General features: G+C 43.6%; 1 protein-coding gene across 3 annotated transcripts in view; it reads right to left on the bottom strand.

The window, feature by feature from the left end:
- Positions 1-10469: 10469 nt before the first annotated feature.
- FBXL7 (F-box and leucine rich repeat protein 7) overlaps positions 10470-16824 on the bottom strand; it is a 187964-nt gene continuing 181609 nt past the window's right edge. For all 3 annotated transcript variants that reach the window (XM_068670830.1, XM_068670829.1, XM_068670828.1), the window contains one exon: positions 10470-13545. In XM_068670830.1, the coding sequence (XP_068526931.1) occupies positions 12809-13545 (737 nt within the window). In that variant the 3' untranslated portion in view covers positions 10470-12808. The remainder of the gene's footprint in view (positions 13546-16824) is intronic.

Raw genomic sequence — 16824 nt, 5'->3', positions numbered from 1 at the left:
GAAGGTTTTTAAGAAGCAGAGGAGTAACTTTATGTTGCTGATTTGGACAGCATCTCCGCCTCCTTCAGGCAAATGTGGGAATCACATAGCCATGAACTGCCACTGGGTGCCTGCAGTTTGTACCAAATTTGTGTTCACTGGCCATGCCCTGACTTCCAGGCATCTAACAGGGATTAGGTTTTGTTGTTAAGCACCAGAGCCAATTCTTTAATACTGCTAAATACCTGATGGAGCAGTTAAATGACCTTACTTGGCCTCTTATGTCTGAAATTAGCAGAGCAACCGAGTGCTGCTTTTAAAAACTGATAGAGGAAAGCAGAGATGCTTAAACTTCTTTGTCTGAGCAGAGGCTGCAGGCAAATTGTAGTGTCAATTACAAAGATATAGCACAGCCATCTTAAAGAAATTGAGCACTTCGAGGGGTCCCAAGTTCTCCCTGTAGGTGACAGGAGCTAGCAGGACCTGAAAAAGCAGTGTATCTTTGTGACCAGCTTCCCCAGTCTCACTTCCCAACTTGTGTGAGTCCAACAGAGTACAAAATACTTCAGCCGGCCTCTCTTCTGGGCCAGTGTGAGCAGGGACATATTTGCCCGCTCACACCAGATTTGCAACAAGAGATATCTTTGTTGGAGAAGGGGGAAGGCAAAGTCTGAGACTTATTTTTAATGGCTTTGTTGACTTACTCACATGGGCCCTTAAGCTATGGAGAAGGGTTATGTCTCTGTTACATTTGTCTTGAGCTTGGAAACAGGTAGTCTTTCACTATATCAGGTTCCTTGATAAATAGCTGGGGGCTATGAAACTGAAAACTAAAATGTATCACTGATATTTTAGTGCATTATCACAGCTTTGCATCTGAAAAGGTAGCAGGGCTCCTCCATAAAGCTGCAGGTGTTGTCATGGCTTATGTACTGGAAGTCATTACAACACTGGCTGGGACAGAGAATGGATAGGCAATTTCTTTCACATTCATATTTGTCAGCTCACCTCTTCTGCTTGTAACTTTCTTGCCCTTTGTCTGTCTTGTCTCTTTTAGCTATGATTTGACATGAATATTCTGTAACTACATATTTACAGAGTGTATTTCCAATGGCTTTAAAGACATACCTTAGCTTGAAAGTACCCCCTGCCCCTGGCTCCACTTTGGGAACCATGCAGATGACAATAAGTTCTGCAAATGGCATTGAAAAAGCAGATCTCCACATGCTGGAACCCCCGTTAGAGACAATCCAGAAGCCCAACTCAGCTTCCTATTTATTCAGGGGCCAGTAGGTAAGAAATATAAAGAACATGACATGCACAGGGGAAAACCATACAGAAACATTAAGCCAGGAATGTAATGACTTAGGACACAACGTACTGGCATCCTTTTTGATCCAAATACACAGATACTTTTGTTGTGGTCCTGCAGCATTAGGGCCAAAACACGCAGCTTACCCAAGCCCTAGGAAAATTTCAAGTACATATTTCCATGAAAGTCAGTAGAGGAGGATGTTAGCTCTTGGAAAAGAGGGTGCCAAATATATTTAATTTGAAGGACCTTGAGCAACTCTGACTAACAGCATGGCGACTAAGAAGTAAGCGTGTGTTCTGCATCAAGGATACACTGAGACAATACCGAAATATGAAAACAGATGCTGACAAAAGGTCCATGTAGCTGAATGATCTGTCTGACAGTAGCCAAAAAGCAGATGCCTGGAGAGAAGTGTAAGAATAGAGCAAGCATATTTTCCCAGAATAGTCTGCCAGCCTCCAACACTTTGTGCCGCAGGCATTTCCTGAGCCAGAGGTTGTCTGTTTTATTTAATAGCTGCATATAGACTTCTCCTCCATGAACTTGTCCAGTCTTTTCTTGAACTGATGTGAACATTAAGCATCCACAGCATCCTATGGCAAGAGTCCAAGGCCTTAATAAATGGCAGGCAATAAACTACTTTAATTTGCTTTGAATACGCAACCGGCTGGCTTCCTGTGATGCCCCCTAGAAGTAATTGGCAAATATTCAGTCCCCTTCATCCCTTAATCTGTCTGTGATTCAGTGACCTTTGTCATATCCGTCATACCCTCCCCCAGTTATCTGTTCTCCAGGCTGAGGTGTCCCAGCCCACAATGTGATGCTACATGCAGAAGCCATCCTTGAACCTTTTCCAGCTCTGGCGCATCCCCTTCACAGATGGGACACAGCACACCTGAGACGAGGCCAAGTCAGGGAGAGGGACATAGCGATACCCTGCTTTGTTGTCTGTTCTTTCTGATCAAATCCTGATATTTCACCTGGTTTGTTTGTTTTTTGTTTTGTTTTGTTTTTTTTTGCCTACTGCTGAGCATTGTGTGGATTTTTTCTGTCAGCACCTCAAGACAAGACCTTCATCTTGCCACAACTGTCCAAGTCCAACACAAAGGTTTGTTTTCTCCTTGCAGTGTGGCACCCTCTGCTCACACTGTGTTTAATCTGCCATTTTATCATTCGGTCACTCATCTCTGAAGTTTTTGCGCTGCTGATGCTCCTCTCTACTACCACCACTGCCAAAAAGCTGCATCTCCTCACTCATCAGTCCCTTTTCCAGCATATTTATGAATATGTTGGAAGGCTGGTGACCTCTCCATTATGATAACTTACCAGTTATCCCTAACTTCTCTTTGTTTCAACCTTTTGTCTCTGTCCATGAAAGGGTTTTCCCTCTTATCCCAGGTTCCCTAGAGCCTTTGCTGAGTCACCTCATTAAAAGTCTTATTGAAAATCCAGGTAGGCTGATTCAGGTGCCTCCTGTCATGGCCCAAGGGCACCGCCAGTCCCTCCCATCCCTGCCCAGGCCCAGACCCCACAGCAGCCCCAGGGCCGCCAGCCCCTGCCCCACTGAGGCCGCAGCAGGGCCTGGCTCCAGCTCCCCACAGCCCTGCCCTGCCCAGCCATGGCTCCTGCCCAGCCGGGCCCACCCACAGGCCCACAGCCAAGCCTGGCCTCAGCCCAGCCCCAGCAAGGCTGTGGGGCTGTCCTGGTGCCCTGGTGCCCTGCTCCTGGTGGGCCCTGCCTGGCTTACCCAGGGAGCTGCCAGACATCATAGCGCCCTGTCAGATCACCCCCAGGTATCTGTTGACTCATTGTGAGGATTTCTTGCAAGAAAAGTTCTTTTAGTCTTCCCTATTGTCACATTTACCCATGTGCCCTCTGCATATAATCTTTATGATAGATTTTAATTTACCCTCCTGCAGCACGGTTGAGTCATAAGGGAGTAAATATTTTTAAAGTACAAGATCACACATTCACACAGTACCATCGGCAGCACAGCTTTCAGTCCTGAATTCCTTTACTCTCTTCATTGGGAGTTTTGATGCAATTTCCCCTTGCTTTTTCTTACTATTATTTTTTTTCTTTTATTTATTTTTTAGCAGTGGAAGGGGAGGCCAGATAATCCTACTCTCCAATTTAACCTGCCAGAGGTTTATGAACTCTGCAGGCTGAAAAGCCTTCTTGTTCCTTCATGAATTTGCCTTACAAAAAGAAAACCAATGTTCAGAAATCAGACACCATTCTGATTTAAAGATTAGCCAGCCTCATGATGTTTCTGAATGAGTTTTACCTACGGACTGTAAATAGCCAGCAACTCTAATAGGAAAAGAACAAAACAAACAAACAACAACAAAAACAAACAAACAAAAAACAGAAAACAAAACAAAACAAACGAACAAACAAAAAAAAACAGAAAACAAAACCACCCCATCTTGTGCATTACAAAGAAAAGATAATTTGAACTGTATGCGATTTTGTATACAAGGGAGTCAAGCTGCTATTCGGGCAGATGAGATTTGCTTGAATTTATAGCCACATAATATTCATGTTTCTGCTGATTTAGCTAAAACCATTAGAACCAAGCACTAGTCCTGGTATTAGTGTGGATGCAGCATGTCCAAGGAAGATGCATTTTCCTGAAGGCAGATGTGGAATGGGCATGTGAATGGGGAGAGTGTCAAGAGGGCAAAAATCTTGCCAAGGCACTGGTGGATTCTAGGGGGTTTGCTAGTCAATTATATGGAATAGCAGCAGCACCATGCATATGCAGTAACACAAAGCTGGAGTGCTTGGAGCATCTGATGCATGGGTCCCTCTTGCACCTTCAACAACGTCTCCAAATTCTTTGTTTTGTATCCTTACTGCCAGTCAGGAAACCTATGGTACCTCACCCAGGCTTTCCTGATAGGCAGTACTTCCCCTCTGACTAGTGCTAAGCCCAGCTCTCCTGTCACAGCTACAAGGTTCTCCTCCCTTGTTACACCCAGGTGGTGGCTAGGCCTTTAAAAGTCTGTGCTTTGAGCAATTTACTTCAGCTTCTAGGGATATGGAAACACCAAGACGCCACCTACAATTGAAGTTGAGGCTGCTGCTGCAGCTGTAGCAGGGAGACTTTCTGTCAGGTTTGGTAGCTCTAGTGCAAGCCATCTCGACATGGTTGCCTCTGCCTTGTCACAGCTCCCTTTGCTGCTTCTGAGCTGTCTCTGCACAACATACACTGCAGAAAATCAGACCCATCCAGATGGAGCTGCAAAATGAGCATTTTTCAGAGGAACCCCTGTCACCTTTTCTTCCCTTTCTCTCCTTACCTTAGGACAGAGCTGATAGGCCCAGCAGCGAGGACCCCTCATCCAGCCATACCGCACCAAGCAGATTTACCACTCATTTGCAACTCCAGTATCCAACAAATGGCATTTAAGTGTCCCCACCTGTCAGATACCTGACAAGCCATGGCAGGAGGGCCAGAGCTTCCCTCGCTGTCAGACCCAGCTCCCCTGGGAAGGACTGCATTCCTTCTCCCTTCTTGCAGATGGGATGCCGGCAGTGGGCTCCTTGCTTTAGGACTCCAGGTCCCTCTGCACATATAACCATGAAAATGCCTTGATGACATACTGGTAAGCACGTTTTGTTGCAATGTCCTCTCCATGTTCTCATTGCATCCCAGGCAGTTTCAGGCAGCTGCACTGCCAGGACACTCCTCACTGTCCTGACAGATGAAGTGCCTCTCTGCTGCTTCCCTTCCACAGCTGCACAGCTCTCCTGCTAATGTCATACTCCAGATCATGCGCTTTCTCTTCCTTCTGGGCTCTGGGAAATGCAGTGCATCACATCACAGTGGCACCGCTCCTCTGCTGCCAGTGTGAAAGAGGGAGGTTACTGCAGTGAGTGTATTTCAAGGAAAAGAAAGGGAGAGGTGGCCACACTTCAGAGGGAACGCTGGTGAGGCTTCAGGTTGAAGCAGCGAGAGAAGCTCTCAGCATGAGCAGGGAGGGGGCCACAGCTGAGATACATCCTGGCCTGAACCTGCTGAGAGCCCTGCTATGCCCCAGCCCCCAGTGCCAGCTCATGAGGGGAAAGGTACAGGATTGGAGCTGGATGGATGGAGATTTAAACACAAAACACAAAAGCTTGCCTGTCACTTGGGAGGGCAGATATGGAGAAAGAAAGCTTGGATCATTTCTCTGCTCTGTGGGCACAGAAATACAACACCAGAGAGCAAAAGTCCTGCCACACCAGTGTCACTGAGCAATGACATGCAATTTTATAAAAAGTCACCAGGAGCTCAATCTTAATACTGGAATCAGTGAACGCTGTTGTGGCTCATGATACATGTGCGCCTGATTTTCTACTGTGCTACTTTGACAAAGGACTTCAATTATCTGAATATGCAGACCCACCACTCTGCCCCTGATTCATCCTGTAGTTTTATATCACAATAAGAACAAATGTTGGCAAGCATCATATTTACTGACATTCATGCATGTACTTTCTGACTCCACTGTGAAATGTGTGCAAGATTTGGCTACTGAACGGTTACTGACTTGCAGTCAGTCACCTCAGTCCATCACCTGGACTGCCTGCCAAGCAAATGGTCTTACTCATCTTGTTAGCACTGATCCATTCACCACTTGTATTATCCATGTCTACAGAGGTGAAATACCTCAGGCTCTTGCAGGAGCTTGGATTAGTCTCTAAGGCCAGAAAAGGAAAGGAAAGAACAGAGAGAAAAGGTCACAGCTCTGCGTCTTCATCAGAGCTGGTGTTCAAGTTAGAGTTTAGGCCTATAATTTATCTCCAATAAAGCAGAAGAAAGCTTCATTCAGTCAAGGAATGAGTCACGGTAATGTACTCACACTGCTGTGGTTGGGCATTTCCAGGCCCCCAGCAGCCAGTTAGTTGCACAGGACATCTGAGCTCTCCTAACTGTTAAATGTAGCATATGCATTGTGTTAGGCAATTCTCTTTAAGTGCTGAAATGCAGCTAGCCACTCTGCAGACTCGTGAGATATACAGTATGATTCCCGCTTCCCACAGCTGAGGATTTCTTTGTCTTTGTTCAGTGAATACACAGCCTGTCCTGCTCCCTCCCCATCTCCTTCCTTGCCCGTCCTGCCCTCTGGATTGCTCCTCACACTCAGCACAGGGACAAGCACTGGGCATGCCAGCTGGTGAGTGGGGACCAGAGCTTGTATGTGTATCTAGAGCCTTTCAGCAGCACAGACCCTCTGGGACTCCACCTTCATTGCACGTCTCTACAGAGCAGAGCGCAGGGGATACAAGTGGGTGGCTTAACTCGGTGTTAGGCTCTAGGGACACACAGCCAGCAGTAGGAAATAAGACCAGTTATGGACAGACATTTCAGGTTACTAATCTGCAAGCAAGAGTTCATCACTTCCAAAAGCCTCAGCGTAATTCAAGACCAGAAAAAAAAAAAAAAAGCTGTTTTCCTCAAAGTATTTTCAAAGCATACAATACACTATGATCAGAAAAACAGTAAAATTTGGGTGTAGAATAAATACAAATCATGATTAAAATAGCAAAATGTTTTATAATCTATTTTATCAGCCTGATAAAGGCTTAGGATATACCTTTTATATGAGACAAGTGATAAAAATGCGAAAACACTCAATAAAGAAAAAAAAGTATAAAACATAAGTTATCTATTATTCATAGTAGCTAGAAAATCAGGCCTTCAAAAAATCAGATATATCTATCTGCTGAGGCAATTAGATAAATGAAGTATATTCAAGATGTAATGGAAACTTCTCAAGAATGGCCATTTACTTAATTTTTAAAAAATATTTTAGGAACCATCAAAAATGGATAATGCAACATTAAACTGTTAAAAATGTTCATTCCTTCTGGCATAAATCCCTCTTTCCCTTCTCTCTCATCTTTTTCAGATGACTTTTTCCATCTTTACCATTCATGTGAGCTTGAGACTACAGCATGTAATATTTCTTTTAAAAAAACAAAGGAAAACTAATCCATTTTAAACCAAAGAAAGCAGTATCATTAGTCCTAGAAACAAGGGTTAAGGTTTCTGTTCTGCATGAAAAGTATCAGGAACATTTATACAAGCTTTTTTTTTTTTTTTTTTTTTTTTCCTTTTTCATTTCTTTTTTTTTTTTTCTTTTTGATTTTCTTTTTGATTTCTTTTTCCTTTCTTCTTTTTTTAGAACAAGATCCCTCCTTCTGGTTTCTCTGGTTCTCTCTCTGGTGTCTGCTTAGTAACTTTTATATTTATAATGGCTTAATTTGACATATCTATGGCCAACTGGATCGTTGCACTCATAATATTTTTTTTAACTTGTATTATCAGAGCCTACTTGGAAAAGATTTCCATTAACTAGTGTAAATCTAATATGCGCCTCCATGATCATCCAGAGGACAAGGGAAGAAATGACCTGGTATTTCTGTCCAGTTCTTACAGAAAACAAAAATAGAGGAAAAACCTGCTCTGAAGCATACAGCTATACAGCAGGGGTGCATGAAAATAAACATCCCCCAATGGTTTTATGGAGAAAATTGATTTAATCTGTTTAATAGTGAGCAGCAATGCAGTCCAGATAAATGTATTTTGTTAAGCTAAATTTGAATTCTGATGTCTACTGCCTGGCAGTAACTTGAACCTATTATTATTATGCCCTTTAACAGTCATCAAAAGGACAGGAATTTGACTCCACACTGACGCCTGCACCTTGGCAAAGCAGCACAGCTGGTGCTGCTGAAATACAATGCAAAAGGAAGCACTGAAGTTAAAAATCTGCCTTGCTGTGTTATTCTCAGTGGAAGGCCTTGCACGAAGGTATAAAGGCAGCAACAAGACACTGGGATTGACAATGTTGTAGAACCCAAAATGCATTTGCAAAGGCAAAAGGTCTGCCTATAAAGTTTTTCTGGCTTCATAAAATATTAAGAAAGGGTAGACATTGGATGCATTAACTCCAAAATTACTATTTAGTTTTTGAAAGACTGTTTCAAATTTGAGACATACCAACAGAGTTTGCCAGCCCTTCTCTGAGACTTCCCTGGAGAGAGTGTACTGTATTTACATAATGTTCAGGCAATTTTCTTCATGTTTCTGCTCCTGCCCCAAACTTCATTCTTCAGTACTTGACTCACATTTTCTCTGGCCCAAATCTCTCTGTCCAACAAGTCACACAAACCCAGATCTCTTAACCCAGCCCAATTTTCTTTACTGAAAATCATTCAATCCCTTCTCATCTCAGTCCCAGTTCCCTGCCTAGGAAATTTCCTTCATCCGTCTTCTTGCCCCAGTTCTTCAAACCTCGTCTTTCAACCCTGCCCTGACTTTCCAGGCAGCTTCCACATAATTCAGGTTGTTTCCTCCTTCACACTGCCAGAGAGATAAACGCCTCCTAGCCTTGCCAAATCTCAGCCTCACCAGACTACAAGCTCGGAAAGATCCAACCATGCCCCTCTTCTGATTATGGAGTTGGATATGTTTGAAGACATGCAATGTAGCTAAATTTGGGTGAATTTTAATGGGGAGATTAGTAAGATACGTCCTTGTCCCAGAGCTGACCTCCTGGCAAGGCTCACACTTTCACTCCAAAAGCCGTCGAGGAGATGGAGAGCAATGAACCGTTTCCAATGGAAAGGTCACCAAGAGTTTAACATGAGCAAAATGACATTTCCTCCTAGCTTTATTTACAGAACCAGATGAACCATTTCAACTAACATTTTCAAAGCCCAGCATGGGAAGTTTCAGCCTGAACAGCTAAACTGAGAAAACTACAAAAACCTAAAGGCGGGTTACTTTTCTGGGGAAGGCGGGGGAAGAGAAGCTTGCTACCACAGGATTTTTCCCCTTTTAACTAATACTGGTAGTGACGGGGCAGCCAGCCTGCAGTCCAAATGGTCACTATATTTCTTTTTAATGAGACTTTGGACCTGCTTCAAGCCTAGTGCTAAAATTATTTTTTATTTATTTATTTATTTATTTTTACTAGCTTTTTAGTTTTCCAGTTCAAAGGCTACAAGCTTTCAGAAACCACTACTGAAAGGTTGCAGCCTGGACCAACGTTTTGAATCCAAGACAACCAACAGAAGCTGTTTCAGATTTTGTAGAAAGCCAAACATGAGTTGAGCATAATTCAAAAAGACAAAAGTGTTGCACTTCACATCAATCTCAATCCACTACCACAGGGAAAACATAGTTCCACTTTTTATGAAAACCAAGGGAATGAGAAGAATAAATGTCTAGATACATAGCTCTGGCTGTAATCAGTGTATGGTGGCTCTGATGTGCCTTTTCTAAGTGACCTCTTTCTACACAAGTTATTTGAGAGTCGTAAACAACATGCCAGCCTGACTGATGTGATTCATGGTTGCTTGCTTTGTTGAGATCACTCCATGTTATGGCAGAGCAGAAGAAGCCTCAGTGCCTGAGCGTGAATTTTATGGTTCAAGAATCAACAATGTTTAGGAAATTTAGTCTTTGCCAACCCCAAACTGGAAAAAAGACACATCACTTTGTTGCAACCTTTCCAGCAAACTCAGCTGCACGTGCACTATTTTCTGGTCGTACCGTTTTGCAAGTAGACATTGAAAAAGGTTAAAAGTCAAAACAAGGAAGCCGTATCATTAAGTTAAATTCAAATTTTCTTGAAATAAGTAGCAGTCTCAGAGTAGAAAATCAGGCTATGTAAGGCTATATACTTAGAAATGTCTGGCTTAAAAAAGAAAAAAACAACTTTTATTCATTCTCCACTAGTGCCCCCCCCAGAGTGGGTTTTTTAGAACATTCACAGGAAACATTGCACTAAGTGCTCTACCCTTGCAGTCACGCCATTTTCATTTTCACATCAAGTATGTTAACTTGCTTTTAAAACAGTGCAGAGGCCCTCCTGAACTTTTTATATGTGTGCTTTTTATATGCTGTTTTTTCTTTTACTTACACTTCCAGTTACTGGTTATGTTTCAGGGTCAAGAAGAATCACATGAGGAAAATCAAATTTTAAAGAGACAGATAGGCAAGGTCATAATCTATAAAAGTTCTTCTTCTTTTTTTTTTTTTTAATAGTCATCCACTTACTTGATGTGATGATGTGCTCGTTCACCTGCCTGGTTTCAATAAAACAAAGTTTTACACGTAGTTAATCTTTTCATTTTCACAAGAAGTTAATCAAATAGTGCAAATGACGATGCATGCTCATAGTTACCAATATATTGCTTTATTTCTTGGTAGCAAATTAAGGCTTTTTAGTGAGATTTGTACAGTACAGGCCAATTTAAACATTAGAAACCTTTAAAACCATGTAGCACTATTCATTCAATTTATCGTAGCCAGAAAAGTAGCTTTTTTACTTTTTTAATTATTATTAAAAAGTTAAATGTTACTAATGAGGCCTTATATTTCATGAGTGCAAATGGCTCAAAATCCCACCATCTTCAGGAATGGGCTCAACATTTACTATTTTTGGGGCCATTTTCAGATAAAGGATAAACAGAGAGTATAGCTGGCTCGGATAAATATACTGTAATACTTGCTGGAGAAGAATCTCTAATTTTAAAAATACAGAAAGGAAAACTAAAGTGATGTTAACTCCTCAAAGGATGATATCACCCCCTGCTAGCCACTGGCCAGTAATAGTAGCAATGACAAATTCATTTTCCTTGGCCCTCCTTGCTTTAGGATAACCTTATTTATAATTCAGAGGTGATGACATCCCATAAGTTAAGAAACTCAAAATTGGAGGAACATAGATATATTACAGGACTCTGCCCAAGAAGGACAAGTTCCCTCTGCAGGGACATGTCCAAAGCACTGCTTTTTTGTAATCTGAGAGAGCATTGCTACAAGTATTTCCTCAGCAATTATGTATTTTTCACGAGCATATGGATTTTCACTTCATATCAATGATTTTATTAGTGTTGTCTGGAGATGATGGAACTACTGCTTATGAAAACCAGACACGGTGCTTCCCTTCTTATGTTCTCTACCAAGACATTTATAGCATTTGAGCTGAACGTATGAATTCACCTGTCAGTCACGCACAGGGGGCCTCCCTGAAAATATCATCACCCCTTACATGTCTGGCTTTCAGATCTGAGCATTACATGTGAAAATGCAGAGAAACGGCTGCCAGAAAACTGTGAAGAAAGTAACCATGAAATGACCGTGTGCTCTGGGGAAGGAGGCAGCAGATGGGGGAAGCTCCCAGCCACACGTGCTCTTGCATGAGCAAGAGTGACCATGAGAGTACAACGGGCTTCCAGTGTCACAGGGCAAAGCTGGCACCATGATGCCATGTTGAACAGCAGCCATTTCTCCAGCTTATGGGAACACGCACAGAGAAGGAGTCACAAAATGTAAACCTATAATGTGAATAACATTACAAGCCCTTCTCTCCCCCAGGGTGTTATCTAACGCCTTTGAAGTCTCAAGATCAGCTATCTGTTGAACTGTAAGGCCACAGAAAAGGGTCAGGTTTCCACATGTATTAAAGCACGTATTGAACACAGCTCAATGCAGGTGCCTGGTTTGCTCAGGGAACATCAGCTGCAGTGGTGCTGTGGCTACTGAAGAGGTACCGTGAAGGAATAAAGGCAGACTTTCTGGTGGCGGCAGCACAGTGCAGTGACTGGGACTGCCTTGTGCAAAGCTCTCCACAGCACCTCAGGGTCCCTGGTGTACTACAGCACTAGCTTAGCCTGATGCAGAATTACAGTGGCTTTCTGGGTGGCTTTGCTGGCTTTTCCCCTTGCCAGGCCATCAATCTCTCTGTTTTCCTTCACTAAGGTGAAAACGTCACTGCTATCAGACCCTGCAGCCCCTGTCTGCTACCAGAGGGTGGTACTGCACATGCAGGAGAGGCAGATCTAGAGTTGAAGGCAAGTAGTGATGATGCACGAGTGACCTGGAAGTGAGCTTTCCAGGAGAAACCATGCCTGGGCACAATCTCCAGGTTCACTCCGCAGAGTGCTTGGCAGTGACCAGCAGGTCTTATTCTGCCTCTGTGAAGTGTATTTAAGAACATCACCCAGTATTTCCTGAGGGGTTACAATGATTGGCTACCAAGGAGAAACTACTTGGAGATAAGGGGATGCTTTATCAGCCCTGTTGGAAGAAGTTGGGGAACACAGACACATATTGCATAGTCAGCTTCAAGAGCACAGCTGGAATTCAGATGCATTTGACACAGCTTGGTAGCCTTTCCAAAGGAGGATTACGTGCTATTTCCTTTGGAGGTAGCTACTTTAGCCTGGGACAAGATCGCGGCTGTTAAGGAAATGGCACCCCGACAGGGATGCCGAGCACTCACTGCTTTTGCATTAAGGCAGCCTCTCGACGGAGACCCACCGCACCTTAAAAAGTGATCATACAAAAAGCAAACAAAATAGTCCTCTAGAAACCCCCCCACCAACAACATACAAGAAAAGCTGACTCCCGTGAGCTATAGAAAAAACAGCATTACCGAATATGGGAGCATGTGTTTATACATCAGTGTTTTTAATACTGCATTGCAACAACGGGTGTGTGGTATCCTTTCAGAAGAAGGCAGGGTTGGTGTGCTCTATAATACAGCGCTTGCAATGTCGTTTTACAAATCGCAGAGCATCCACAGACACATCGCAGTCCTGCACATTCAACATCTGCAGGTCAAAACAGTTGGCGGCCACAATCTGCAGGCCTTGCCCAGTGATGCTCTCACATGATTTCAGACTCAGGCGCTTCAGGTTGAAGCAGTTGAGGGCTAGAAACTCCAGGCCGGTGTCTGAGACCAGAGGGCACTTGCCAATATCTAGCGATTTGAGTTTTGTGCAATTTTTGGCGAGGTACTCCACGCCGTGGTCCGTGATGCCCTCGCAGCCCCGCGCGTTGAGGTAGCGCAGCTTGCTGCAGTACTTGGCGATGTAGCGGATGCCCACGTCGGTGATCCGCCCGCAGTGAGCGATGCTCAGGTATCGCAGGCGCGACTCCAGCTTGGCGATCTCCCGCATGCCGAAGTCACTGACGAAGCGGCAGTCGCTCACGCTCAGTTCCTTAATGGACGTGCAGTAAATCATCAGGTAGCGGAGACCCTCGTCGGTGATGCGGACGCAGCGGCGCAGGTAGAGGTGGGTCAGCTGGGTGCAGTGCGCGGCGATGGTGTGCAGGCCTTCGTCCTCCAGGACAAAGCAGTCCGTCATGTCCAGGTAGCGGATGGAGATCTGCTTCCCGTGCAAGGGAGACAGCTTGATGGAGGCTTCGCGAGTCAGGCTGATGCATGTTACCTTGGAGCAGCCTAGGTGGAAAAACAAGGTCAATTCAAGCAAGCAGCGAAAACGACTCAGGCAGCAAGGCCAGAAAGGTGGCCGTGACATTATGCACTGAAGATAGCTTCATGCTGCATGAACAGACACATCCTGACTGACCAGCCTGGGTTTGCTGTGATGTGCACCAGGGGAAATAATAAACTCCATCGGAGTGAGTTTGCTTGGGGATTTTGAGTACCAGCAAAGCCACAGACCAATTTCGTCCACATCCCAAATATAAAATAATGGCCCTAGGTTTACCTAGGGACACTCTACGGTCTATTACTGCAATAGACACTCGGTGACAATTTGAGAAAATGGTATTACATGACAACCATGCAGCTTTTTGATCCGAGGCAGTCTCATTGCTGACGGGCTGAGTTCGTAAACCAACATCAGAGGCTCTTTCACCATCAAACCCCATTATAAAAGAGAAGGAAAACCCCACCCACCCTCCAAAAAGCATTTGGGGAGCAGATGTGAATCCAGCCCCAAGCCTGCAATGTGGGAATGATGCAAACCCATGGCAAGAAGATGTGTTTGCAGAAGGGTGGAGATTTGGGTAACCTAAGGAAAATGGGGAGAGTCAGCAGGAGCCTACAGACTTGTAAGGGCACGGGAGGACAAGGACAGACACAGAAAAGGACTATTTCAAGTGAGAAAGTCTGGCCATGAATGGCTGTAACTAGACTAGAGGAGAAACACCAGACCTTGCAAGGGAAGAGAAAAAGCTAGATGAAAGGGAAAACCACAGTCACAGACTTCCTCCATTTTTGATCTCCACTCTGTGCATGGTGGTGAATGAAAGCTTTTTTGGCAAGTGCTGTTTCTGCTCCATTGCTAACTGTAGTCTCAGGGCTCCTGAAGGGAAATTCTTATCTGTGTCCAGTTAGTCTGGGTACATTACATTAGCATGGCTAGAAATAGCTGCGAGGATGACCTCCTAGTGATCAAGGCCCAACAGTTTCAGCCACAAATATCTACCCAGGCAAATTCTGCAGCTTACACCTAAAGAGGTGCCCTCAGGTACGCACAGAAGGAACTTTTCTGTATTGCTAAAACACTGGCCAACAGCAATGAACTGAGCCATGAAAAGCTAGAAAGGCTAGAATGACAACCTTAGATCTCCACAGATCATAAATGCTGCACAAATCCTGTAGTCTGGAAAAAAAAGAGCATGCCAATCTTTGTACAAAGTCCACCTCAGAAACTTGGATGACCCAAACCCATACCACTTGCTACAATAGGCTCTTATTCAGAAGCTTACTGGAAGGTTTGAATATGCTTCAGAGAAAAAATAAAAAAAAAAAAGAAAAAAAAGAAAAACCTGATAATCCAGAAGGCTCACACAAATGCCCTACGAAGCATGAGATATGGACAGCTTACAACCTACAATTAGATTCCTACATTCATTGCTTGAGTTTGCAGCTGGATTTTTAATTTAGACTTCAAATCTATGTGAACAGATGCAAAGTTTACCTTAGGCCTCACCAAATGAAACTGGCAAATTGTCCACGGGTCATGCAGAAGCTCTGGGACCTTCAGGCAAAACACCTTGTTCATAGAACAACATCTTCTTAAATCTGAATGCAGCTAATTCCTCTCCTGGCTGGGTTGTAGATCCATCTGTGCTATGGTGCAATTTTTGGAAATATGTTTGCCTTCAAATAAATACTATTTACACGCTCCAAAATATGAAGTGTTTTCACTAAAGGGAAGCAGAACAGTCCAATATTAATAGTTTAAAATTTCTCCCCTAATACGCTCTTTGGAGTAGGCAAAATGCAAAAATGCACAACCGGAGTCCCCATCCTTGAGCTGGGTTTTCATAGAAAAAACTGGCACCTAGGCATAAATCTGTTGGATCTGATATAGCAGTCTCTATTGTGCTAGCACAAAGAGGTTGCTGGATTAAGGGACCAGTCCCGATATTTCACATGCTGACCAGAATTCAGTTTTACAATGTGGTTAAGTGAGAATGAAGGGTTGATGAGGCAGAGGAGAATGTTCTGCCTGCTGTGGGTCCAAGAAAGGGGAGTGATGTAATGACGACAATTAAAAAGTGAATAGGTCAGAAGTCTCTCAGCAGGGTTGGAGTCACTGTACAGAAGAGTGTGATCACTGTTTTGACAAGCTCAGCATCGTCTTGTCTAGTTACTTTGGCCACAGTGTAAAATATTTCAGGGGAAGGGTATTCAAAATGGTTCCACCAGAAAATGAATCCATGTCGATATACAACTGGCTGATTTTTAGCCAAAATGACAAGTTTCTGGGTCTGTAACTATTTTTCTGTCCTTAATAATAAAAAATGTAAAAACAAAGCTCTTGTAGCAGGATTTTCCATAAAGGAAGTATAACTGATTTTTAAATGGGAGATGAAACTTCCAAACAGATTAAAAAATTGTTGGCAGGCATGTTAGATAATAACTTGCAGTCAAGCTCAACCAGCTTCTAGAGATATCTCCGACTTGCCCACAAAGTGGATGCTGAGAGTGACAGAACTTGTATTGTGGAGAGCTCTGAAAGTTAATACGAACGTCTGGTTCTGACATTAAATATTTTGGTACTTTATTGCTGCCAAGTAACCATCCAGGAGGAGAGGGATTCAACTCGATGTACGAATGTGAACTGGGTTTTAACCAGCTAGCTGCAAGGATGGTGTTATACCCCAGCACAAGTACCTAATTTTTCTTGCTCAGTGTGAAACCCGATCAGCAAACCACTTCAGTGCTGAGATTTACTTGAACATCAAGATGAAAGCCTAGTCCTAATTACTCCCTGGACCTGATTACAGAAGCAATCTTTTCACATGAGATCTCATTTTAGCTTCAAATTTATGCAAGGTCCTAGAGTGCAACCCCTTTTCAAACAAGTCCAGGGAGAGCCTGTCTGTACAGCAGTTAAAATTGCTGTCTGAAACCTTGCTGGAATTCGTTTCATAAGACACTCAGGTATGAAAACAAGCGTCATTTTTCTTTCTTTTTCAAGCGTTGTTTTTCTTCCCCACCCCCCTCTTTTTTTTTTTTTTTTTTTTCCTCTTTCTTTTCCCCTCCCCGGTCTCTTTTCTGGCCTTCCCTGTCCTACCTTCTATTTAAACTCAGTACCCCAGGGGCAGTAGGAGAGCAGTCTGGCACAGTCTGAGGCAGGGCCCAGCAAGGAGGGCAATTGCCTTCACACCACAATGCAGACTGGTGAGTCTTGGGCCCTGACCTTTGAAGACAACTACTTACAACCACAGGTGCATGGATTGCTTTCCCCAATTTGTTTGT

Source organism: Anas acuta, chromosome 2 (assembly GCF_963932015.1).
Source record: "Anas acuta chromosome 2, bAnaAcu1.1, whole genome shotgun sequence".
In the NCBI taxonomy this organism is placed as follows: Eukaryota; Metazoa; Chordata; class Aves; order Anseriformes; family Anatidae; genus Anas; species Anas acuta.
This window is presented reverse-complemented; position numbering and strand designations above follow the sequence as displayed.